This window comes from Equus asinus, chromosome 16 (assembly GCF_041296235.1).
Source record: "Equus asinus isolate D_3611 breed Donkey chromosome 16, EquAss-T2T_v2, whole genome shotgun sequence".
NCBI lineage: Eukaryota > Metazoa > Chordata > Mammalia > Perissodactyla > Equidae > Equus > Equus asinus.
This window is the reverse complement of record NC_091805.1, coordinates 46,678,706-46,706,669: the sequence shown is the minus strand read 5'-3', so window position 1 is coordinate 46,706,669 and position 27,964 is coordinate 46,678,706. Positions and strand designations below refer to the sequence as shown.

The 27,964-nt window shown below is 34.1% G+C and overlaps 1 protein-coding gene across 3 annotated transcripts in view; it reads right to left on the bottom strand.

Annotated features, from left to right (window-relative positions):
• The window catches only part of SYCP1 (synaptonemal complex protein 1), a 130,044-nt gene that overhangs the window by 64,672 nt on the left and 37,408 nt on the right, over nucleotides 1–27,964 (bottom strand). For all 3 annotated transcript variants that reach the window (XM_044749361.2, XM_044749363.2, XM_070487115.1), the window contains 6 exons: nucleotides 16,218–16,312; nucleotides 15,547–15,731; nucleotides 14,236–14,303; nucleotides 7,293–7,354; nucleotides 935–1,039; nucleotides 21–124 (listed from right to left, as the gene is read on the bottom strand). In XM_044749361.2, the coding sequence (XP_044605296.1) occupies nucleotides 21–124; nucleotides 935–1,039; nucleotides 7,293–7,354; nucleotides 14,236–14,303; nucleotides 15,547–15,731; nucleotides 16,218–16,312 (619 nt within the window). The remainder of the gene's footprint in view (nucleotides 1–20; nucleotides 125–934; nucleotides 1,040–7,292; nucleotides 7,355–14,235; nucleotides 14,304–15,546; nucleotides 15,732–16,217; nucleotides 16,313–27,964) is intronic.

Genomic DNA, 27,964 nt, shown 5'->3' with positions numbered 1-27,964 from the left:
TTTATAGATACAAAACATACTTTTCATTTTCAAGCTCAACTTTCAGCTCTTTAACCTGTTTTGAATAATGTTGTTCACTTGTCGCAATAGCAGTTAATTCTATTTCCAAATCATGTACTTTTTTCTGGAAAATAAATGTGCATAATCACAGAAAATGTTTTTACAATTTTCTCACAAAAAAATATGGTTACTCTATGTAATCAAGTCATACTTGGCAAAAATTTAGTAAAAATATGTCAAATTTTTTGAAGTAGATTTAATGCCATAACCATAATAATTTTAACACAATGAACAACAACAAATGAAACATGAGTAAATTCCATCTCAACATTCTGAAGCTTAACCCGCAAAATTATATTTACATACATATTATAAAATATTTTTATCAATTTTACTCTACCAACTAATTGATTTCAATTAAAATGTTATATTGTTAAGAAATATATCAATTAATGAAATCAGATAGTATCTTAAAAGCAAAGTTATTCTTACTATTACAGAAAGACAGTTACAATGTAATGCTGTTATGAACAGAAAATACACTTTTTTTAAATAAAGGACATATTCTAAAATTGTAACATAAGCACTACAAAAATTATCATAAACTAAGAACTTAATAAAGGTTAAGATTTAAATGTATCAATTAAGAAATACTCAAGACATCAAGAAGCATAATTGTTATGGACCACAGCATCATGTATATTATTGGTATCTTAAATGTTGACCTTTCTCTCCCATGTTATAATATGGAGGTTCTCTAGATGCGTTTTAAATCAATCATTAGCATATTAAGTGTAGCAGGAACACATACTTTTAAAAGGAATTTTGTGAAGAAACTTTTCACAAAGCTAATAGCCGCACCATAATCTATTTCGTAAATCGGTACTCTACTAAGAAAATATTTGAAAGAAAAAGATATCCTTTTTAAACAAACCTCTCTGGTTTGGAGAAGACCAGTTAGTTCTTGTTTTGTTCCTTTTAATTCTTCAGCAATCTTCTCAAATTGTTTCTTTTCATCTAAAACCTTTTGGTTTTCTGCCTATTTAAGAACATTAACAAATAGAGTTGTAGAGAGAACGAGTTTCTCTTTGGCTAAATTTTTTTAAAAAGAGAAAACAAGTCATTATTAAGTAAATTTCAAAACTCAATATGATGACAGAGGATTTATTGGACAGAGCCCTGGAATATTTTTATTTAAAAATATCATACAGGTCATTGAATTCAAAACTTACCTTGCGCACAAATCACTCCAATGTATTAGCACTTATTAATCACTCACAATTTTATTCTAAAATGTGCTTCCCTGTAACGTATATGCAGTGGTCATTGTTTTGCCTTCCTTAATCATACAGAAGTCCAATTTCTCTTTCACATGATAGCTGACAAATATTTGAAGAGAGTTCTAATCACTCCAATTTTTAACTGTTCTAAAATCTCTAACTCTTCTTATCATTCTTTCTATGAAATGGTTTTAAGTTTCCTCAGGATAAGCTCACTTTGTCAATACACCATTTTAAATAAGGTGTCAAGATTTAAATTAAATGTTCTAAACACCAAAGTTCAGCAAACTATAGCCCACAGGCCAAATCCAGCCACTGCCTATTTTTAATAAAGCTTTACTGTAATGTAGCCAATCTATTTGTTTTATGTATTGCTATGCCTGTTTTGCCCTATAACAGCAAAGATAAACAGCTACAACAGAGACCATATGACCCACAAAGCCTGAAAATTTACTACTGGCTCTTTATATAAAAATTTTGTCAACCTTTGCTCTGGACAAGTCCTGTACAACAGAACCTTCTGCAATAATAGGAACATTTTCTGTGCTACCCAATATGGTGGCTATTGAGCACTTCAAACATAGCTATTGCAGCTGAGCAACTGACTTTTAGATTTATCTTAATTAATTTAAATTTAAATGCCACATTTGGCTAGTGGCTACCATATTGGACAGCATAGCTCTAGAAACTGAGCAAAACAAAGTAATACAACCATTAACTCACTAGTTATGGGTGCTTAATTCTATTAAATCCTCCTGTTATCCAGCAGAACACATATTTATGAACTCAACTTTAATCTGTTTACTCAAGCATGAGATCACAACAATTTTACTAAAGGCTTACCTTACTAATAAGAGGTCCTATAACTATAAAAACTACCAATTGTAGTTAAAAAGTTTGAATTTTATCTGAAGGCAATGTGGAGCTATTGAAAGTTTTGATACAGCAATATAACATGATCATATTTATGATTTTAAAAGGTAACTCTAGCAATACTGCATAGGAAGACCCAATTATATACAGGAAATAAACAGATATGTATAAATATCAACAAAGGTAAAGACTAAGATAGTTTGAAAGATATACAATGCAAACAATAAACATATAACTGGAGTGGCTATAATAATATCAGTTAAAACAGACTTCAAGATAAAAGAGTTTTAATAGAGATAAAGAGAGGCATTTAATAATGATCAAAGAGTTCAGTTTATCAGGAAGATATAAATGTTAATGTGAGGCTTATAACAGAAATTCAACATACATGAACCAAACATTGACAGAATTAGACAGAAACAGACAATGACAAACTCCAAGTAGGAGATTTTAATACACCTCTCTCAGTAAATAATAGAACTGAACAAAAAAATATCAAAAACATAGAAGATTTTCACACCACCAACAACCAACTTGATCTAATTAACATGTATAGGACACTCTACCTAAAAATAGTAGTGTACACATTCTTTTCAAGAGCACATGAAATATTCACTAAGATATACCATATCTGGATTTCTAAAACAAACCTTAACAAATTTAAATAACAAAAGAAAGTATATTTTCTAACCATAATGAAATTAAAATAGAAATGAATAAAAAAAAATAAGAGAAAAATCTCCAAATACATGGAAATAAAATAACAGACTTCTAAATAACCCCAGGGTTAAAGAGGAAATCTCAAGGGAAATTAGAAAATATTTTAAGCTAAGTGAAAATGAAAATACAACATATCAAAATTTGGAGGATGCAGCCAAACAAGTGATTAGAGGAAATTGAGAGCATTAAAATGCTTATATTAGAAAAGGTCTCAAAACAACAATCTAAGTTTCCACCTCAAGAACCTAGAAAAAGAGAAAAATAAACCCAAAGAAAGATAAGAGCAGAAATCAATGAAATTGAAAAACAGAAAAACAATAGAGAAAATTAATGAAACAAAAAGCAGATTATTTGAAAAGATCAAAAAAATTAGTAAAGAAACACAAATCACCAATACTAGTAATGAAAGTAAAGGTAACACTACAAACTCCATAGACATTTAAAGGATAACAGGGAATGCTACAAACAACTCTATGCACAGAAAGTTGAAAACTTCAATGAAATGGATTAATTCCTTGAAAACAACAATCTACCAAAATCACCCAAGATAAAACAAGTAACCTAAATAGTTCTATAACAACGAAAGAAATTAAATTCATAGTTAAAAATCTTGCCAAAAAGGAATCTTTAGGTCCAGATGATTTCACTGGCGAATTCCACCAAACATTTAAAAAAGAAATAACACTAATTCTACACTGTCTCTTCCAGAAAATAGAAATGAAAGAAATGCTTCCCAACTCATTTTATGAAGCCAGAATTAGCCTGATTCCAAAACCAGATAAAAACAATCCAAGAAAATAGACCAATAAGCTCTCATGAATGCAAAAACAAAAATTCTCAACAAAATATTAACAAACAAATTCAACAATATAAAAAAAGAATAACAGACCACACCAAGTGGGATTTATCCCAGGAATGCAAGGCTGGTTCAATACATGAAAATCAATCAATATAATACACCATATTAACAGTCTAAAGAAGAAAAATAACATGATGACATCAACTGACACAGAAAAAGCATTTGACAAAATTCAAAATAGAATCATAATAAAAACTCTCAACAAACTAGGAATAGAAAGGAATTTCTACAAAAAACCTGTAACTAATACCATCCTTAATAGTGAAACACAATGTTTTCCCCTTAAGATCAGGACATCAAATATGTACACATTCACCACTCCTACTAAACATCATACTGGAATTCTGAGCTAGTACAGTTAGACAAGAAAAAAAGAAATATAACTCTTCCTATTTGCAGACAACATGATTATCTACATGGAAAATTACAAAGAATTTGTAAAAAATTCCTGGAACCAATAAGTGAATTTAGCAAGACTGCAGGATACGAGGACAGTGCATAAAGCAATCATATTCCCATCAACAAGCAACATACAAGTGGAAAAATATTTTAAATATTATTTAAAATGCCTTCAAGAAAAGAAATATTTTGGTATAAATATAATATATACAGGATCTGCAGTCTGAAAACTACAAAATGCTAATGAAAGAATCAAGGAAGATCGGGGCTGGCCCCGTGGCCGAGTGGTTAAGTTCGTGCGCTCCGCTGCAGGCGGCCCAGTGTTTCGTTAGTTCGAATCCTGGGCGTGGACATGGCACTGCTCATCAAACCACGCTGAGGCAGCGTCCCACATGCCACAACTAGAAGGACCCACAACGAAGAATACACAACTATGTACCGGGGGGCTTTGGGGAGAAAAAGGAAAAAATAAAATCTTTAAAAAAAAAAAATCAAGGAAGATCTATATAAATGTAGATAAATACTGTGTTCATATATTAGAAGACAATATAGTAATGATATCAGTTCAACCCAACTTGACCTATAGATTTCACACAATTCTGATCAAAATTCTAGTAGGAGTTTCTTAGATATAGACAAACTGATTCTAAAATTTATATGGAAAAGTAAAGGAACTAGAATAGCTAAAACAATTTTTAAAAAGAATAATAAAGCTGGAGGAATTACACTACTACACACTACTTGAAAATCTAAGATTTACTATAAAGTTACAGTAATCAAGACACTGATACATTGGTGAATGGATAGACAGATCAAGTAAACAGAAACAGACCCACACAAACATGGCCAATTGATTTTTTATAAATGTGCAGAAGCAACTCAATGGAAAACAGAGAGTCTTTTCAACAAATGGTAACATCACCCTACACCATTCCAAAGTATTTAAATCTTAAATATCTTTCAAAACCATTCACTGTTTCTCACTACTACCATGACCTCCCAGTCCAAGCTACAATCATCTCTCCTCTGGCCACTGTGATTGTCTATCTACTCTTAACATCTATCTTAATATGTTGTTTACCATACTGCAAGCCAAATGAGCTTTTAAAAAATGCAAATCTGACCAAGTTACTCCCTGCTGAAATTCTTTAGAACTCCCCATTCCTCTTAAGATAAATACAAAATTCTCTTGATATGATTTAAAAGGCCATGAATTGCCAGGCTCCTACTATCAAACTCTCTAGCCTCATTTTGCACTACACTCTTTCTTTCACTCCATTGTGCTCTCCATACTCCTTCCCATCTAAGGACCTTTGTACATATTTCCTCTACCTGTAAGCTATTCCTTTCCTTCTCCGGATTTTAGTTCAATCTTTACTTTTTTTAAAAAAAGCCTCTCCTGACCTTTCTATTAGTGCAAATTCCTTTATTATAGGTCTCTTAGCACTGTGAACTAAACTTTTATTGCCCTTGTCACCACTGTAATATTACCTTTGAATGACTGCTTGTATTTTAAGTGTGATTATTTCATGACTTAATTCCATGAACGCAGGATATGCATCCATTTGCTCCCCACTGTATCTCCAGAGTATAGCATAACAGGAGCTCAACAAATGTTTGCTAAGTGAGTAAATGTATTATCTTATTTATCCCTCACAATCACTCTAGGAGATATGTACAATTATTTCCCCCATTTCATAGATGGAAAAACTAAAGCATCAAGAGTTTAGGTAAATTGCCCTAGGTCATACGGCCAAGAAGAAAAGGGCTGGATACCAATTGAAGCATTGTGATTCTAAGGACCAAGATATTAATTATGTTCTGTTGCTGTGCAAATATAACAAAACCCTAAACCAATCCCTGCCCATGTAGGAGTGAATCTTTATAGTAAAAACAATGCTTCAGTATTTATTTATTCAACAATATTTATAAAGTGCTTATAAAGTGTTAGGCACTGTGCTAAGTACTGGGGTTACAGGATAAACAGGACATAGGTTCCTAGCCCTTATTGGAGCATATACTCATTCTACTATTTAATTACTAGGTACCTACTATGTGCCGTCTACTGTACTAAGTAAGGGGGAGTCTAAAGGGTGAATAAAGCTTTAAACAATTATACCGAAAATAAATTAATTTCATTTGTGTTAAGAGCTATAAAGAAAAAGTTCAGGGTGCTATGGGAACAAGCCATATAGAGTCCAAAACTAGCTAGGAGTATCAAGAGAGGTTTCCTAAAGAATTGATATTTAAGTTGATACTTGAAGCACAACTATGTACTATCAAATATGAAAGCAATATAAACATTATTATTATTTACAAGAGTTTGTGCAAAAGCAATTCAATGGAGAAAGGATAAGCATTTAGAATTAATGTTTCCCAACAGACAGAAGAATTAGGAATTGCAAAATCAGGTAGAGATGTGATAGGTTAAACTCAAAATCAAATATCTGTAATCATCAACAATATTGTCTTCTATAGCAAGAGGTGGCAAACCACAGTCTGCGCCGAGACAAAACTCAGCCTGCAGTCTCTTTCTGTAGGCCCTTGACCTAAGAACGGTTCTTACATTTTTACGATGTTGTTAAGAATAAAGGAAGAGAGAAGGAGGAGGACAAGGAGGGAGAGGGGAGCAGCAGGAGAGAATTAACATTTTGCATATAGCCCACAAAACCTAAAATATTTACTATCTAGTCCTACAAAAAAGTTTGCCAACCCATGCTCTACACACTATAATCAACTAAAATATAATGAAGACTTATCCTAAAAAATTCATTAAACATGATTCTATACCAACACTAAACATAAGTACTGAATATATATCTTACATATCCTTCTCAAAATTGCAGCTTTGTACCTCAAAGGTATCAAAGGCACACCAAATTTACAATCAGCTACATAACATGCATATTTGATCCTACTTAAATGCACTGTCAACATACGTTCAAATAATATAAACAATTTCAACAAGACAATTATCAAGATGTAAAAAAATTGGTATAGATAAGAAAGTGGCTTTACTAAAAAAACCAAATGTAATTTTTTATATTTTACTTGGAAAAACTAGCAAAAGAACATCTCTAGTGTGAGAGTCTAAGTCAGTGGATTCAATATTATTTCTAAAAGTAATTGCTATATATAAATAAGAGAAACTACATACTTACCAAGATTTTTTTCAATTCTTCAACTTCTACTTCTTTGTTATTTTCAAGTTTAGTCATCTCTTCTAAAGTAAGCAAAAGAATACAAAAGTGTTAAAAGCTGGACTAAAAGAACAGGAAAGGAGAAACAAAAAATAAGATGATACCATTTGAAAGGGAAAAACCAAAAGAGATGGGTTAATGCAACTAGAGCACCGTAAAGGATAGAGGAAGTCCAAATGGAGCTGATGAGGATTTTTAGGCTGCTTAATTTTAAAACAGTTTATGATGAGGATTTTTAGGCTGGTTAATTTTAAAACTGCAGATGAGAATCAGGCTCCGAGGAGCGGAATTTGCTTGCCCTTTGATCAGAGACAATTGCATTTGTGAAGAAAATCTCCATGCCTCCCTCTCTGCGCCAGGAGGAAGGGGGGATGGCCTTATCTCTGGAAACTCTTAATGGGGAAGGCAAGAACTTAAGTTGTTTACTGTCTGGCAACCTCATGTAACTGACCCCCCACCCCAAAATCCTCCTTTGTCTTTAGTTGAAGATAATATTTGAGCGGTGACTTCTGCCATTTACTCAATCCGGTTTGATTCTTATCTAAAAGCTGTGGGACCGCCCAATGGCCGGACCCTACCGGCACTGGTACCATTTTAACTTTTTTTCCTTTGTCTTGTAAAGAGATGACTCACATACCCATGCCTTAAATTTAGCCCTAACCCTCAACTCGGGGCAGCAGCAGGAGCTCTGACTGCCCGTGGGTCCTGTCCCCACACACCAGCTCTGCCTGCCCATGGGTCCTGTCCCCATGCCAGTAGGGGCAGCAGTGGCTCTGCCTGCCCATGGGCTCTGTCCCCATGCCAGCGGGGGCAGCAGAAGCAGTGGCAGCAGAAGCTCTGACTGCCCATGGGTCCTGTCCCCATGCTATTCTATACTATTCTCTAAATAAAAGAGCACTACTGCCAGATCTTGAGAGTCTAAGAAATCTTTCTTTCGACTCCTCGGCTCACCGACACTGCATCAGAGCCATGCAAAAATAATAATGGTTAAATATTAATAGTAATGTTTCTATAAAGTTAATTCCATGACCAAATGAGCCCAAAGTCCATTAAACAAAATAAACAAAAAATCTATATAAAATATTTTTGGAATGAGGCCACTCAGTATATGCCTTTACCTTCAACTAATCACTATCTAAACTTTGGCCTCTTAATCTTCACTCCAAACTTAAAATGAGAAGTGATCCACTTTTCTCAAGCTAACTGATTACTGTAATCTGGATCTCAAAGTTTCCACTGCCTCTGAAGCTTTAGTTGCTATTATTACCAATATACATTTGACTCTCTGTAGAGCAATCTTTAATTTCCCCCATCCCATCTAAATAGCTATTTGAATACGAAACAAACATATCTGATTGACATTTCTGCCCTTTCATACTGCTGCCAAATTTCTTACTTTGTTTTACAGAAAAATTCTGGTTTGTTACCTACACATTTCTTTCTTAACCTCATGGAAAATTAATGCCTATCTCCATGACATTAATAAAATTACAATCTCAAAGATCACCAATAACCATTTTGTGGTGCAATTCTCAGTCATCATCATTGTGGAGCTTTCCGGCATTTGATACTATTAACCACTCACTACTTTTCTCCCTTTGATTTTCAAGGGCTTGCATTATTCGAATTTCCTGTTTCTTCTCTCACTCTGAATTCTGTTTTCTTTGCTGACACCCTTCCTTCTTGTCACCCTAAATAATAACGTTTTACAATGCTTTTCTTTCTATACCTCCATGAATTCAACATTAGGCTAACGAATTTTAAAATCTTTCCAGCCCAAACCTCCCACTTTTTTCTCCTGTCTTACATTTTTAAACTGCCTATATCAAAGTTTCCAAATGATGTCTAGCTGTCACCTAAAACTTTATTATATCTGTAACATTGTCCTTCCTCACTGTTAAGAGTTTTAAATTATAGGAGATATAATACATTTACTGAAAATTTCCCACTCTGTACATTAAAAACAAACAAAAACTTGTAATAATTGCCCACGGTCTTAAAGAAAAAATCAGCAAAATATGAAACTCCAACATAGAGTCTAAAAGAAAAACCTATCACATGCAAAGCTTATTTAACAAAAAAATTTCAGTTTAGGTAAAAACTTAATTTTTTTAAACTCAAAGATTTGTTAAAGATAGTGGAGTGAACAGGTCTCCACAATCTCTCTCATCCCTAATCCCATAAATTTTTTACAAGACATAAGAAGAAAAAAAAAAAAAATATATATATATATATATATATACACACATACATACATAGAGAGAGAGAGAGAGAACAACATTAACAAAACCAGACAGACTACCATTAACAAACCAAAAAGCTGAGGAATCCTTGCGGGGGGCCATGGGGGGGACCCACATTAATTCAATAAAGGCCATGTGGAACAACTAGGCCAGATGACCACACCTCCTCACCACACAGGCCACCTCAAGTTAAATCAAGGATTCTGGAAATTGGAGCCAAAGAGACACAGAGACACAGCAGTGCCCCAAACAGCTTATGATCTCTAAGCAAAATAAACATTCCCTATACCCAAAAGACAAACTACCAAGTCTACCTTCCTTACAGCACCTCCCATCCCTCCCCCACAATCAGAAGAATCAGATTATAACATATATAAGTGTGAAGATGGATTCTCACATACTTAGATGAGTAATCAAGAATCAACAATTATGAAGAAAAGCAAAACCATGAGAGACAGGCACCAAATTCAATTAAGAGAAGAGCTAAAATAAAACCCAAGGAGAAAGAATTAATAGAGCAAACGGAAGCAGATATTTTGCTGGGTATGTTCCAACAGGATACTATATCCATGAAATAAATTACCTAGAGTTTTTGGAAATTTAAAATTTGACAACTAAGATCTTTAAAACAGCAAAATAAACATAACTAAACATGGATTTTGCAGGGGGAAGCCAAAAAGCATTTTTCCCCGAATTTCCCAGAAAAATAATCAAAAGGTAGAAAGTATAAAAGAAAAATTTAAAAACACGAAAGATAGATATAGAATTTCCAAAATCCACTGATCAGGACTTACAGAGAGAGAGAAAAATAACACTAGAAGAAAAGAAATAAGAGAAGGAAAAATTTCAGAGCTGCAGACAGACGAAATGTCCTCAAATAATGGGTTCACCAAATGCTAGCAGAAGCGTGATATGATTCCATTTTTAAGAGATATTCTCTCATACCTGTACCATTCAAATAGCCTCTGATCTGATTTCCCCTCTTCTACTCTTTCCTCAGTACCAGCATTTCCCACCCACCACCAAATTTATCTTCCATATAGAAATTACAGTGATCTTTAAAAACATAAACCAGATCATGTCATTCCTCTACTTCAAATCTTTCAATGGTTTTCCTTCATTGTTAGAATAAAATCAAAATTCCCTTCCTTGGCCCTGTTTGGTCCTTATCACCTCATATTCATTTCATTCCCCTTTCCTTATCACTTCTTACACTCAATCACAAAAGCCTTCATTCACTCACTTGTATTAGGAGCTTCTTCACACCTCAGGGCATTTCTTACATACTTTGCCTTCTGAGTGAAAAGCTTCCCCCAACTCACATGCTTTACCTAATCAAATGTCACTTACTTTTTAGGTCTCAGCTGAAAGCCATCTCTGATCACAAAATCTAAATTAGGCCCTATTATTTTCTAATATTGTGTCATTTTCATTTCCTTCATAGCACTTATCCCAATTTGTAATTAAATATTTATTTGTGATGCTTTTTATGTCTCCCCAAAGACCATGTCCGTTACGTTCCTAACTATATATCCAAAGATAAATGAGGAATAAACATCTAGGCCTAAATTCAATAATTATTATATTATCTAGTAATCAAAGAAGAAGCAATAGAAAACACTAGAGGGAGAATCTGTTACGTAACAAGAGTGAAAGCAAACATGGGTACAGATATGGAAAAATGACCACAGGAAAAAACCTGTTTAGAGCAACATTAGACTGAATTGAAGATGGAAGACATATGAAGAAACAAAGTAAAGAAACTGAGAAAAAATTATTTGACAAAGATTTTGTAGTTACAGTTGGCTTTAACTTACATGGTATGCACTACCTCACTCTTTAAGTAGCAATGAAAAGACAGCTGATATTTAAAGGTTTGAACTTAGGCAATGAGATGGCTCTTCCATTTGCAACACAGAATAGTCAGATTTGTATGTTTAAAGGAACACTCTAGCATCAGTGCAGAGAATGAACAAAAGGTAGACAAGACTGGAAACAAAAAGAATGATTCTCAAGCTATGGCAATTAGTTCTGGTCAGAGATGTCTGGTCCAGATCTAATGCCAAGATACAAAGGGTAGAGCAGGCTGTATCTGAGGAGTACACAGAAAAAAGTCGTCTTAGGATGAGTCAATGATTCAAACAATGGAGGCAAATGCAGGAATACTCTACACAAGATGTAAGCCTAAGAAAATATCAACAAGGAAGAATACAAAGTGTAGCCAGGAAACAAAGCAGTAAGAATGAGGGCTAATGCAGTAAGACAGAAGCTTAGGAAAGAAAGGCAAAGCAAATAGAAGCCTAGTAAATACAAGGGATGAACAAAAGCAAGGACAAAGTAGGGTAATCTGTAGCAGAGTTTGATGCTTAATCTGACAAATACAATTCGTGTTCCATTATGTTACTCACATGCCTCCTCTGCTAGGCTAAGAGAAAGTGCTTGAAACTCTAAAAACTAGGAAAGAGGAAATGAGGACTTGATCTGCTCTAGGTCTGTGGAGATGAAGAAAAAGTGAAAGATTCAAAAGATATATAAGAGTTAGAAACTCTTAAATTAGTTAGATTTTATGAGCTAGATATTAAGAGTTAGAAACAACAGCATTGGATAACTAATTAGAAGTGAAACATAAAGGAGAAAGAAGAGTATAGAATATCCTCCAAAATTTTTGGTTTGGAGAATCACACTATTAGCTGAAGAAGGAAATACACTAATGTTGAGTACATATATCATTGTTAATGCTCCTCTCTTACACATAATGCTTTCCACACTCCATCATTCTCTACAACTATCCAAAGTCTCTCTATAGCTTAAAGTCTACTTTTAAAATCTACCCTCTTCTATAAAGCCTTTTCCAATGCTGCAGTCCACACTGATACCTTCGGTTTCCTCTTGTTATCAGCATTAACACATCTCCACCAACAAGAAATCAAAATATATAAATATGTATAAAATGCAAAAACATTTATAGTCTATACAAATTTGCAAAATAGAAATTTGTGTATTATATTATTCATTATAAAATATATGAAAAGCATAAAAAATAAATAGAAATAGAAGTTCTAATATTTCCTTCCCTAATTCTAATAGAATTCTTGCTCACTCCCTATTTTGAGACACTGCTCTAATGGTTTTTGTGTTCAACCCTTCTCCCACAATAATTAGAGATTTCTTAAGAGCGCAGTATTTTATTTCTTGTATATGTTCTCACAGCACTTAAGATAATGCTGAGAAAAAAACACAGAACTGTTTCAAAGTTCCAGAACTTCTTTTCTTGTTTTTTTTTAATTAAAGATTGGCACCTGAGCTAACATCCATTGCTAATCTTCTTTTTTTTTTTCCTTCGTCTTCTCCCCGAAGTCCCCAAGTACGTAGTTGTATATTTTTTTTAGTTGTTAGTGCCTCTGGTTGTGCTATGTGGGACACCGCCTCAGCATGGCCTGATGAGCGGTGCCACGTCTGTGCCTGGGATCCAAACCAGTGAAACCCAGGGCCGCCAAAGTGAAGCGGGTAAACTTAACCATTCAGCCATGGGGCCAGCCCCAAAAGTTCTAGAATTTCTTATCCAAACTTCTCATAATAAATTGCTCTACTAGGAGAAAAATCACATTATGCATTTAATTTTTTAATATGACAGTAATAGCCACTTAATTTCAATATGAGACTGAATTGTTATAAATAAATTTCCATTGAAGATATTTTAATGACTAAAATTATTCCTTTAGCCTACAACATTCAATTGAACAATTCAAAGAAAGTAGATATATGCAGTGATTTAAAATGGTATGCTATGCTCTAAAGGAAGATTTAAAAATTGGATGAAAAATGCATTTACAACCATTCTGATCTAAAATAATATTAAAAAATAAAATTATTTACCATGGGATAGGACAATTTTGGATACTCAAAGGTCACTCTAGTTTATAGTGGAAAATTAAGAATTGCAAAAGGAAAGCATAAATAGGGTTTATAAGTTCAACCAAATATCCTAACAAGACAATATTACTTACAATTATTTTAATTATACAAGTATTCAAAGCTAATAATAAAGCTTACAGAATATGATGGAGATATTCTAAAGAAACACCCATCAATTCATGAATTATTTTAATTTATAAAAACTAATTAGAAAAAATGTTTTTATATCTTTATAATTCTACACATTTGTAAATATAAAGCATAGAGTTAATAGAATTGGCTAACTAAATGGTCATAAATTCACAAAATAACCCCAGAACTTCTCTCTCTTTTGGCCATAAAAATTGTTCAATATTAACAACACCATATGGTAAAAAAGGATTGCATTTTCCTATAAGTTGTTCGTAATCCAACACGACTAATCAATGAAATTTCAAAATTCAATTAAAATATAACAGACACTTTCCCCTAAGAATTATTAAGGCTTCTGAATCCTAAAATAAGGAAAACAGACTACAAATATCTCTTAGGCTCCTTACAGTTCTAGATAGCTATGAACTGCATAATAATACTGAATAGTCTTTCTTAAGATTTAAATTTTCTATCTTTGAAAAATCCAATAAAAATTATCAAATAATCACTATTGGTAAACGACAGAGGAGAAACTATATTTTATTATGAAACAGGGTTTATGTTTTTTATAATTGGCTTATATTATCATGAACATGTTATTCTCAAAGTCTTACCCAATTCACTTGATTTCTTCTGAAGCTCCGCAGTAAGTATTTTCAATTGATCTTCACTTTTTTCCAATCTTGTAAAATATATTAGTTTACAATGTAAAATATTCTTTTAGTCAGAATTCATCTAGCAACTAAAATTGATGCAATTTAGCAACAATATCTTAGCACAGATTCACAGATTCAATTATTAAACATTTTTTGAGTACCTCCTCTGTGCCAGACAGGATAACATTTCAAAATAAGATATTACTATTATAAATACATCTTGTATATTAATTATATCTACATAAACCTGTAAAGGTTATGGTCATAATTTATCTCTTAGCTGTTGATGATATCAAATTAATGCATCCTAGAAAAAGACCGAGTATGTTAACTAATATTATACTGAATTCTACCTTGCGAACAATATAAATATGAGAACTTGTGCAATTCACTTAACTCCTCTGGCTTCCCATTTTCTCATCTATAAAACTGAGATAATTGGAACAGATCACATCTAAGGTCACTTACAATTTTAAAATTTGAAAATTGCCTGGATGGGTCAATCAAGAATATGTAAGATTAGCTGAGCTAGAAAAGCTGGTTTTTCTGCCTTTGCCATGCACAAAGAGTAGAGAAGAAATACTGCTAGGCCCAGGCCATGACTTCAGACAGAAGTTTGTTCATTTCTTTCATCCTACTAAACTTAATTAACCCTGATGCTAATAGAACAAAAATGATTACCTAGGCCTCAAAAAACAGCTTTATATGAATATTTCCTTAATATAAAGCAATGAAAAACAGTAAGTTTTTAACTCAAGTTTTAGACAAACTGCTATTTAGATGAAATGCAAGTGAATAGTTTATTTTATATATAATCGTAGTCAATAATTCATTAATCCATTAATTTAATAAAAATGTTTTAGTACCTACCATGTGCCAGGTTAGTTGCTAATTTTATAAATCAGAAAGATTACGGACCCCAGTAAAATAAACCACACAGCCTAAGAAGTTATTTCTATGAAGCTAATAATAATCCACAGTTTAATTAAATATGTCATATCACTGCATCAGCCCTTAGGAGTTTGTCTATATAGCATGACTCTATGGCAAAGCATGCATGGGGCCTATCCTAGAGAATATCTGCTATCTTTTCCTAGACATCGGCCTATCCATTACAAACTTTAAAATGTATTCTCACTTTATACACAAAAAAAACAGGCTTGGTTACAGTTGTTATAGTAATTACAAATCAATTGACATTGAATAGAAAATGGCACTAAATATTAGAACGAAATTGTTTTTATTCACCTAAATAAGAAATGTTTTTACCTTTGCTGTTCTGTTGTCAACAATTCTTTTAAGTTGCAGATAGTACTTTTAAGTTCAGTAACCACAAATGAATGAGCAGCTTTAGCTTTATTAAATTCTTCCATTTGAGCTTCTTTTTCTCCAGTGAGCTGATATATTTTTTTGGTTGCTATCTGTAAATCTTCCTCTAAAGCCTTTTGAGTACTCTAAATGAAATAAAGTACAAAACAAAAGCTATCATCCAAGCGTCTTAAGAAAGAAAGCTGAATTCATCTGCTTTCCTCCCTCCTTATCCTCTCACCCGCCTCCTCTACCTGACCGTGGCCAATCTGGAATACCTACTCACTACTCTTGTTTCAATTCACCATTCTTCCAAAGCCCACCTATAATCCCAACCTCTCCATGGAGTCTTCCTGGCCAATCCACCCATGATGTTCTTTCAATTCATAGAGCTACTGCAGCAATTTTTGCCTGAATCACTGTTAGCACTTAGCATAAGTCTTCCATTTTAGTTATACTTTTGATGTGTTTTTATCCAATGTCTCTAAACTATAAGCATTTTGTAGACTGGGATTATATCGTCTCTATTTGAAGCTCTGGGTCCTTGTACATAGCATTAGCATTGAATAAATATTTGTTGACTGATTGATAGTGTGGGGCTTAACACACACTAATTAGTTTCTAAATCATACCATACTTCTTTGCAAAGACATTTTAATATCTTCCAGTTCTGACGTCAAATGATCCTGCTTCTCATTTGATTCTTTTAAATTTTCATTCTGTAATTCTAAAAAAGAAAGTTGTAGATAGATAGTACTTAACAGAAAATATATACCAAGAAAACAAATTACTTGTAACAATTACTTTTTTTCCCTCCATTTGGTACTCCAAAATGAGGGAGAATTATGCAAGTATAGATGCACTGATACTGGTCATCGCCAACTTTTATTCACTTTTCAAGATTATCCCCCAAGCACTCGAAGGTCAATATATAAGGATTTTTGGTGCTACCCTTTTTTTTTGTTTTGAGGAATATTAGCCCTGAGCTAACATCTGCCGCCAATCCTCCTCTTTTTTGCTGAGTAAGACAGCCCCTGAGCTAACATCCATGCCCACCTTCCTCTACCTTATGTGTGGGACACCTACCACAGCATGGCTTGACAAGCGGTGCATAGGTCCGCACCCAGAATCCGAACCAGCGAATCCCAGGCCGCCAAAGCAGAACATGTGAACTTAACCACTGCACCACCAGGCTGGTCTTGGTGCTAATTTTTAATAAAAGCTAAACATTGGAAACAACCTAAATATCCAATAGGAGATAGATTAAATTATAGTAGTACACATATAATGGTATACCACATAGCCCAATGCAAATGATAATATAGACTTTACTTATTGATTACTAATTTGGGTAGTCATAAAATATCATAGAATAAAAATAGCAGGGCCAGCCCCATGGCCGAGTGGTTAAGTTTGCGCACTTAGCTTCAGAGGCCCAGGGTTTCACCGTTTCAGATGTGTGGACATGGCACTGCTCATCAGGCCATGCTGGGGCGGCATCCCACGTGCCACAACTAGAAGGACCCACAACTAAATAATATACAACTATGTACTGGGGGGATTTGGGGAGAAAAAGCAGAAAAAAAAAAAGAAGATTGGCAATAGCTGTCACCTCAGGTACCAATCTTTAAAAAAAAAAGGCAAGTTAAAAGACAGTATTTATATAAATAGTGCATGTGAAAGGAAAGAATACACACAAAAATATTAAATGTAATTATCTCTAATGGTGAAATTATTCATGATTTTATTTGCATATTGTCTACCTTGATTTTCAACTTTTTCTAAAATATCACATTTATTTATTTAAATATTATGGAAGAAAGCCTTTGACTCCACTTAATTGCTAATATTTAACTAAATATTTAGTGCCAGGTACTAGTTTATGTGTTTTATATGTGTGCATTCACTTTTACACCTCAAAAAAACACTAGCGGAAAAAAGAAGTTCATGTTCTTCCCTGGGTTCAAATTATACTATTTCCTCTCACTAGCTACCTAGCCTTGGGCACAATACTTAACCAGTCTGTCTCTACTTTTCCCACCTGGAAAATAAGAACAATGATAGTTATTCATATCTTGAAGCGTTGCTGTTAGGATTAAACAAGATAATGCAACTTAAAATGTTTAACCACAGTGTCTAGCATATACTCAATAAATATTAAATACTATTATGATAAGGATAATGATGGTGTATGCTAGAAAGTAGACCTTAAAATTTGGTATTTATAATATAATTAGGAGGGAGACATATAATCAATGATAAGTGCTGATGAGTACTCACTAGAAGCTCTGGGAATATATAGAGGGGGGCACCTAAGCAAATAGGATCAGTAAGGGTTAGAGGTGAGGGGAGACATACATAGAGAGGGAAAGTTCAAGGAAGGCTTCCAGAAAGTGACAGCTGAATTGAAACATGTGAAAGCCAGTAAGAATTAACAAAAGTAATGACAGTTGAGGGAGAAAAGAAGATCACAGATATGTGAAAGAACATGTACAAAGGCAAAAATGGAAGAGATAGGATGACACATTCTGCAGTCTAAAGAAAATATATTTCAATGTCATGAAACAAAGTATGAAGGAGAAATCATAGCAGATATGATAGGAAAGATAACAAAGATAAGATCATAACAGGATTTATATGACTTGCTCAGAAGTGTACACTTCATAAATCATGAAGACCATTTAAAACAATGAAGGAGCCAGCACTGATGGTCTAGTGGTTAAAGGTCCATGCTCTCTGCCTCAGAAGCCCGGGTTCAGTTCCCGGTTGCAAAACCACACCATTCTTCTGTCAGTTGCCACACTGTGGGTGCTGGCTTACATAGAAGACCTAGAAGGACTTACAACTACAATACACAACCATGTACTGGGGCTTTGGGGAGGGGACAAAAAAATAAGAAAAACAAAGAAGGATGTTAAGCAAGAGAATGATGTTTCAGATTTATATATTTTTTAAAATTCCATTCTGAAAATCTGTATAAAAATAAAAGGCTTAGTGGTCCAACTCCGAGAAAAAAATAGGAAAAGTAGATCTGGAGAAAGGGAAATGATAACTAAAGACTGTTGTGTCCACTACGATACTATTTATTATAGTCTACTATGTCTCCTCTGAGAAATTAAAATCATAAAGAAGTCCTTAGGCATGTGTGGGAACTGAATGTATGCTGCCTGAATACTCTAAAAAGATTCGAGTCAAAACTTGATTTGAAGTGTCCCTAAGTTCCCCCAGGATCCCAGAATCTGCAAATGCAAATCTTCTCTTTAAAAATATACTTCCAATCCAGGCCTTAAAGAATTTCCAAAGATGAAGTTACATGACCTCAAAATCAAAAATCACAAGAGGAAACAAAGCACCATGAGCAGAGTCAGCAGAATGAACAAAAGGCAGACTTTGATCTGCAAGGATTTCAGACGTTAGAATTACCAGCTACGGATTAAAAAATAAGTATTATAACATTTTTTAAAACCTAAAAGGAGTAAGGAAGATACCCATAAACTAAGCAAAACTCCTAGAAATGACATATATAAAATTGAAGCTGAAACTTCATGGGGATACTGGGTGAGGTATATCATTCAAAGAAGGACTCCACTAAAAAGGAATAAAAATTCAGGATCAAATATTAAGAATATAAAAATCATTAAACTTCTGACAAAATAATTAGAAATTACCAGGGAAAAAGTGAAGGGAAAATAGAAATCTGAAGAAGCAAGAAGAGTCCAGAACCCACTTTTGCCATTTGCAGATCCTGGCAAAGTTGGACTTTTGATTTGAAATTAGGATGGGGTAAGGAAAAGAAATATGAAAACTTAAAGGCTCTCTAAGGTAGAGAATCCAGGAATTAAACATTTGCACAATAGGCTGGAATACTTTTCATGTAAGGAGGAAGTAAAAGTAAACCAAGCCTCAAGCAGATTTGCAACCCAGGTTCACATTGCACCAGATGGGTAGAGCCATCATCCACATGGCAAAAGTAAATGAAAATCCTCCCACAAAGAAGTTACCTACATACTAAGCAGACCTTAAATTATTCCTACAAATAATTTTTTCAAGAAAAACACTGAGCATGTAGTCGCAGACAACAAGGTACACCAGAAACCAAGGCACTTTGACCAAAAACTATCAGAAACAAAAGACAGTATGAGGCTCATAAACATTTAAGATTAAGAATTGTCACAAAGGAACTATAAAACAGCTATTCTTAGTATATTTTTTAAAAAATAAGAAGCAGAAAAATGACATAAAGTAGAATAGCAGATTCAAAGAATAAGACCTTAAACATTTTAACAACTGAAAATAACATGGAAGGGTTCATTGTGAGTAGGAAACAAATGAAGAGAGAATTAGTGAACAAGACAAGTGAAAAGAAATCCAGAATAAGGCATCGAAAGGCAAAACTGTGAAAATATGGAAAAGAGATTAAGAGTCACAGAAGATAGAGTTAGAAAACTAACATATATTTTACTCAAAGTCCCAGAAAAAGAGGAAACAGAAAATAGAGCAAATACAACATTTGAAGAAAAGCAATAAAAAGGATGCTAATTTACAGATTCAAAAAGCTGTAAAATAAATTACACTCATATCTTAACACATCATACTGAAAATGCTAAGAATCAAAAGCAAAGAAAATCTGAAAAGCTACAAGAGAGCTTATCTTACCTTCAAAGTTTCAACAGTTAGATTGACAACTGATTTCTTATAATCAACAAAGGAAGCCAAAAAAAAAAGCAGGATGATACGTTCAGTGTATTAAAAGAAACTTCATAGTGTGCCAAACCAGAAATAAATATGCAAAAATCTCCTTTCTTTTTTGAGGGAATGAATAAACAAATGAGAATGAATAAATAAATTTTCAGACAAATAAAATGGAAGAGAGATCACAAGCATATCCTCACTAAAGAATATTCTAAATATTCCTCTTTAAGGCAGAAAGAATACGATTGAAATGAAAGGTCTGAGATGCAAAAAAAGAATTAAGAGCAAAGACAGAGGAAAATATATAGGTAAAACCAAATAAACATTTTCTATATAAAACACTAATAATAATATCTTGTTTATAAAATTACAATACACAACAGAAATAGAAGGGAATGGAACTAAATGGAATTAATGTTCTAAAGTCCTTGAACAACCCAGGAAGAAGCTAAATGTATTCACTTTACACTTTGAAATGAAGTCAATTTATGTTGCAATCTCTCTAGGAACTACTAAAAAAATAGAAACAGATTATATAACTTTCAAAGCAGTCAAGGGAAAAAATTGGAATAATAAAAAGTAACGAAATCAGGACCTCCACTTCTGGAAAGATGGAGTAGAAATACTTTTCCCTATTCTTCCCAAGTCCAACCCCAAACCCTTGACATCATATATAAAATATAAGAAGACTTTGACAGGTGAAGAGAATGAGGCCAGCCAGAGACCTCTGGACCTGAGAAACAACATAGTGGTAAGACCACTGAGGGGGAGTTGGGGGCGGGGTTTGTTTGCTTGAGGTTTGGTTTTGGTTTGTTTTGTGTTTGCCTTACATGCTCCAGACTTAGAGCTAAAGAAGCTGGTAACCTGGAAACATCAATGGACATAGACCAAAAAAGCTCCAAAAAATATCTGCTCTCTCTAGCAAAAGGACAAGGAAAGGGGCAGCCTAACAAGAGTCTACACCAGCCAAACACTGCAGAAAAAACTGTGGCCTCTACCCTACCCATGCAACAAATGCCAAGTGGTGAGTCTAGGCTTGACAAGGCAATGATGAAGGACTATAACACTCCCACAGAAGTGGTATCAGAAAAGGTCAAATAGGGAGCTGTGTCTTTCATCCCCACCAACCAGTAGTGAGTCCCTGACCCCAGCAGTGGCAGTAGAGATTACATAGGGAGCCTGGACGTCCACCTCCATCCATCAATAATAAGGCACTCCTCCCACTCCCCACTGGGGTGGTGTCAGAGAAGGCCTAGTAGAGAGCAACAACTTTCACCAAACCCACAGTAACGAGGCCATTCCCACCATAGTGTCACTGGAGACTATACAGGAAGCCAGAACTCCCAACCCAACCAGCTATGATAAGAAACCCCCTACCATTCAGGTGTCAACCAAGGCCAAGTAGAAAACCTGGACTTCTACCTCCACCGCCCCTGCCAGAGCAGTGTAAAAGGAAGCCAGCTAACACAAAAGAAACAAGATCCAGAGTCTCATTACATAATATGAAAACATCCATGTTTCAATAATAATATCTTGTCATAACAAGAACCAGAACAATCTCAAACTGAATAAAAAAGACAATCAATAGATGCCAACACAAAGAGAAATATTAGAATTATCTGACAAAGATTTTAAAGCAGCCATGAGAGAAATGCTTCAATGAGCAATTACAAACACACTTGAAACAAATGAAAAATTAGAAAGCCTCAGTAAAGAAATAGGAAGTCTCATCAAAGAAACAGAAGATGTAAAAAAGAACCAAATGGAAATTTTAGAACTGAGAAAAACAATAATCAAAGTAAAAACCTCAGTGCATGAGCTCAATGGCAAATGGAAGGGCCAGAGGAAGGAATCAGTGAACTGGAAGATATGACAACAAAAATTAGCCAATCTGAACAAAAGAGAGAAAACAGACTGAAAAAAAATTAACAGATGTCCAGTTTCTAGTTCCACATTTAAGGAGCCTGGAAGTTGTCACTTACCCTAACAACAAGGAAAAAGCTGAACAAACTGAAAGATCAACAACTCTTTTTAGATCCATATGAGAAGTAAGGGCACAGGGCAAACCACTGCCTTCAAAATTGGAGAGACTGACAGAAGAGTACAGAGAATCACGCTTACCTGAGCAGAAACTCACCAGCTGACAATTCCACAGGAACCAGTACTGTGGTAGGAAAACCAGAACTGTAATGGATAAATTTCTAGAGGCTCAAGAGTGGACAGGTCTGAGAGTTAAAAACTCCAGGGAGACCCAGTTTGGGGGCATTTTTGTGAGTTGTACACCAGGGGTTCAACCAGGTTCTCACAATATTCAAGAAAAATTCCCTCGTGCTTTCAAGCAGAGGTAGGAGAAGGAATAATTTTTAAATACAGCAGAGCACTCTGATCTTCTTAAGATCTACCCTCAGGAGAAACTATTTACCAGAGTCTAATTGGCTGGGGTTTTATCACAGCCTAACTGACCTGGGGGAAAGGGAAATACCCAACTCCAGCAACCTCTAGCCTTCCACCTGGGAGAAGGAAAATACTGAACTCCAGGCCATTCTAGCAATCCTGTTAGACCAAAGCAGCAGAGGTGAGAGGAGAGAACTGAGAAACATTTGTGAACTTCACAGTCCAGAGGCACAGACTCACTAAAAGATTGAGACCTAATCATAGGACTATAGAACACCTCCCCTCCCCAACACCTTACCACCACGTTATCAGGAAAACATTACAACACATACTAAAAGGCAAAAACACAGAGCAAGAATCAGAACCACACATGGCAGAGATATTGGAATTATCAGGTGGGAAATTTAAAACAAGTATAATTAATATGCTAAGAGCTCTAATGGATAAAGAGGAGAGCATGCAAGAAAAGATGGGCAATATAAGCAGAGAGATGGAAATCCTAAGGAAAAAAACTAAAAGAAATGCTAGGGATCAATAACACTAACAGAAATGAAGAGTGACTTTGATAGGCTTATTAGTAGACTGGACATGACTGAGGAAAAAAATCTCTGAGCTTGATAATATATCAATAGAAACCTCCAAAACTGAAAAGTAAAAATAACAAAGGATAAAAAAATCAGAAGAGAACATCCAAGGACTTTAGGACAACTACAAAAGGTGTAACATACTCATAATGGAAACACCAAAAGAGAAAAAAAGAAAGGAACAGATGAAATATTTGAAAGAATATTGACTGAGAATTTCCTCAAATCAATGTCAGACGACAAACCACAGATCCAGGAAGCTCAGAAAACACCAAGAAGGATAAATGGCAAAAAAAATTGCAACTAGGCAATCATAGCCAACCCTGGTGGTCTAATAGTTAAGATTCAGTGCTCTCACAACCATGGCCCAGATTCATTTCCTAGTCAAGGAACCATACCACTCATCTGTTGGTTGTCATACTGTAGCAACTGCATGTTGCCACGATGTTGAAAGCCATGTCACTAATATTTCAAATATCAGCAGAGTCACCCATGGTGGAGAGGTTTCAGTGGAGCTTCCAGACTAGACAGACTAGAAGGACCTGGCCACTCAGTTCCAAAAAAATTGGCCATGAAAACCCTGTGAACAGCAGTGGAGCACTGTCTGATATAGCGCTGGAAGGTGAGAGGATGGCACAAAAAGACAAGGCAGGGTTCCACTCTGCTGTACACAGACAGGGTTGTTAGGAGTCAGAATTGACCCAACAGCACTAACAACAAAAATGCAATCATATTCAAACTACAAAAAATCAAAGATAAAGAAAAAATCCTCAAAGAAGCTACAGGTAAAAAACACTTTACCTATAGAGAAACAAAGATAAGAATTACATCCAACTTTGCCTCAGAAACCATGCAAGCAAGAAGAGAGTGAAGTGAAATATTTAGTGTTAAGAGAAAAAACCCACCAACCTATAATTCTGTACCCTGCAAAATTATCCTTCAAAAGTGAAGGAGAAATATAGACTTTCTCAAAGCAACAAAAATTGAGGGAATGTATTGCCATGGACCTGTCTTGCAAGAAATTTTAAAAGAAGTTCTTAGAAGGAAAATAATATAGGTTAGAAACTTAGATCTACATAAAAAAAGGAAGAACACTGAAGAAGGAATAAGTGAAGGTAAAATTAAAAACTTATTTTTCTTATTATTAATTGATTTCACAAATAAGTTTGAAGTACAAATAGCAACAATGTATCCAATTACATATGCTTATGCATATATCTTCTGTGTGTGTGCTTATATATAAGAGAAATGAATGACAGAAATGATACAAGAACAGGAGGAAAGAATTAGGACTATTTTGGTATAGTGATAATTGAAAGTAAACTTGGATTAGTTGCAAATGTATACTGAAAAATCTAGGGCAATCACTAATTAAGTTTAAAAAAAAGTAAAACTGATACACTAAAAAAGGAGAAAAAATGGAATCATACAAAATGCTTAGTTAAAACTACAAAAGGCAGAAAAAGAGCAGAAGACAAAAAATGAATAACAAGGAATAAGAGAAACAAATAGAAAACAGTAATAAATATAGTAGATATTAATCCAACGATATCAATAACCACGTTGAATGTCAATGGTCTAAACGTACCAATCAAAAGACAGAGATTGTCAGAGCAGATCAAAAAACAAGATCCAATCATATGTTATTTACAAGAAACCCATTTTAAATATAAAGACACATATATTAAAAGTAAATGGATGGAGAAAGATGTACCATGCTAACACTAACCAAAAGAAAGCAAGGCTAGCTATGTTAGCAGACTTCAGAGAAAGCAAAGTTACCAGAGATAAAGAGGGACATTACTTGATGATAGAGGGATCAGTTCTCCAAGAAGACATAACAATTTTAGTGTATGTGCCTAGCAATATAGCATCAAAATAACTCAGGCAAAAACTGATAGAACTACAGAGATGAATAGTTGGATATACTATCATAGCTGGAAACTTCAACAACCTTCCTTATAAATGGACAGATGCAACAGGCAGAAGATTAGAAAGGACATAGTTGAACTCAACACCACCATGAATCAACTGGATATAATGGACATCTATAGACTACTTCATCAAACAACAGCAGAATACACATTCTTCCCAAGTCATATGGAACATTCACCAAGATATACCACATTCTGGGCCATAAAATGCACCTTAACAAATTTAAAAAAATAGAAATCCCACAATGTCTGCTCTCAGATCACAATGAAATTATACTTGAAATCAATACACAAAGATAACTGGAAAAATCCCAAAACATGTGGAGATTAAACAACCCACTTCTAAATAACAAATGGGTCAAAAAAGAAATCTCAAGAGACATTGAGAAATATTTTGAACTAAATGAAAATGAAAACACAACTTACGAAAATTTGTGAGATGCAATCAGAGTAGTGCTTAGAGAGAAATTTATAGAATTAAATGCATATATTAGAAAAAAAGAAAGATCTAAAATCAATTATTGAAGCTTACACCTTGGGAAACTAGAAAAAAGAAGAGCAAATTAAATACAAAGTAAGCAGAAGAAAATAAAAATTAGGGCAGAAATCAATGAAACTGAAACAAGGAAATCAATAGAGAAAATCGAAGAAACCAAAAGCTGTTTTTTTAAAAGATCAATAAAATTGATAAGCTTCTAGCCAGGCTGACTAAGGAAAAAAGTGAGAGGACACAAATAACATCAGAAATGAAAGAGGGACTACAGATTCCATAGACGTTAATAAGCTAATAAAGGAATACTACGATATTGGTACATTGGCAATATATTACAATATATAAATGTATCAAAGTAACACACTGTACACCTCAAACTTATATGATGTTATCTGTCAAGTTTATTCAATAAAAAAGGAATACTATAAACAACTCTATGCCTACAAATGTGAAAACCTAGATGAAATGGACAAATTCCTTCAAAGACACAATCTGCCACTCACACAAGAAGAAACACACAATCTTAACAGGCCTATATCTATTAGGGAAATTGAATCAGTAATTAATAACCTTTCAAAACAGAAAGCACGAGCCCCAGATGGGTTCACTGGTGAATTCTATCAAACATTTAAGGAAGAAATTATACCAAATCTCTACTATCTCTTTCAGAAGATAGAAAGAGAAAGAACACTTCCTAATTCATGAGGGCAGCACTACTCTAATACCGAAACCAGATAAGGACATTACAAGAAAAGAAAATTATAGACCAACATCTATCATGAACATAGACACAAAAATCCTTAATAAAATATTAGCAAATTGAATCTCAAAATATATAAAAAGAATTATATACCACAACCAATAGGTATTTATTCCAGGTATGAAAGACTAATTCAACACTTGAAAATCAATTGACGTAATCCATCACATCAACAGGATAAAGAAAAATCACGGTTGTATCAAAAGACGCAGAAAAAGCATTTGACAAAATCCAACACCCATTCATGATAAAAACTCTCAGTAAACTAGGAATAGAGGAAACTTCCTAAACTTGATAAAGAAAATATCTAAGAAAAACCTAAAGCTAACATCATACCAGAAGCTTTCTCACTAAGATCAGGAACGAGGCAAGGATGTCCCCTCTCAGCATTTCTTTTCAACATGATATTGGAAGTCCTAGCTAATGTGACAAAATAAGAAAAAGAAACATAAGGTATACAGATTTGGAAAGAAGAAGTAAAACTATCTTCGTTAACAGATGACAATCGTCTGTGTAGAAAATCCAAAAGAATCACCAAAAAAAACCTCATGGAACTAATAAGTTGATTTCCTGTATACCAGCAATGAACAAGTAGAAATTAAAAATACAGTACCACTTATATTAGCACCCCCAAAAAATGAAATACTTAGGTATAAATCTAACAAAATACTTACAAGATCTATATGAGGAAATCTACAAAACTCTGATGACAGAGTAATGAATAGGAAGACTCAATACTTTCAAGATGTCAGTTTTCCCAACTTGATCTACAGATTAATACAATCGAAATCAAAATCCCAGCAAGTTATTTTGTAGACATCAAAAAACTAATTTTAAATTTTATAGAGAGACGCAAAAATCCAGAACAGCTTATACAATATTGAAGGAGAAAAACTAAGTTAGAAAACTGACACAATCTGACCTCAAGACTTACTATAAAACTACAGTAATCAAGACTGGTGAAAGAAGAGACAAACAGATTGATGGAACAGAATAGAGAGCCCAGAAATAGACCCATGTAAATATAATCAACTGATCTTTGACAAAGGAGCAAAGGCAATACAATGGAGCAAAACTAGTCTTTTCAACAATTGATGCTGGAACAAATTGGACACCCATGTGCAAAAAGATTAATCTAGACACAGACTTTACTCTCTTCATAAAAATTAACTCAAAATGGATCACAGACCTAAATGTAAAATGCAAAACTATAAAACTCCTGGAATTTAACACAGCCAAAAATCTAGATGACCTTGGGTTTGGCAATGACTTTGAGATATACCACCAAAGGCACAATCCATGAAAGAAAGAATTGATAGGCTGGACTTCATTAAAATTAAAAATTTCTGCTCTCCAAAAGACACTATCAAGAGAATAAAAAGAAAAGCCACAGACTAGGAGAAAATATTTGTAAAAGACATATCTGATAAAGGACTATTATCAAAAATACACAAAGAACTCTTAAAACTCAAAAATAAGAAAACAAACGACCCAATGTAAAAATGGGCCAAAGACCTTAAGG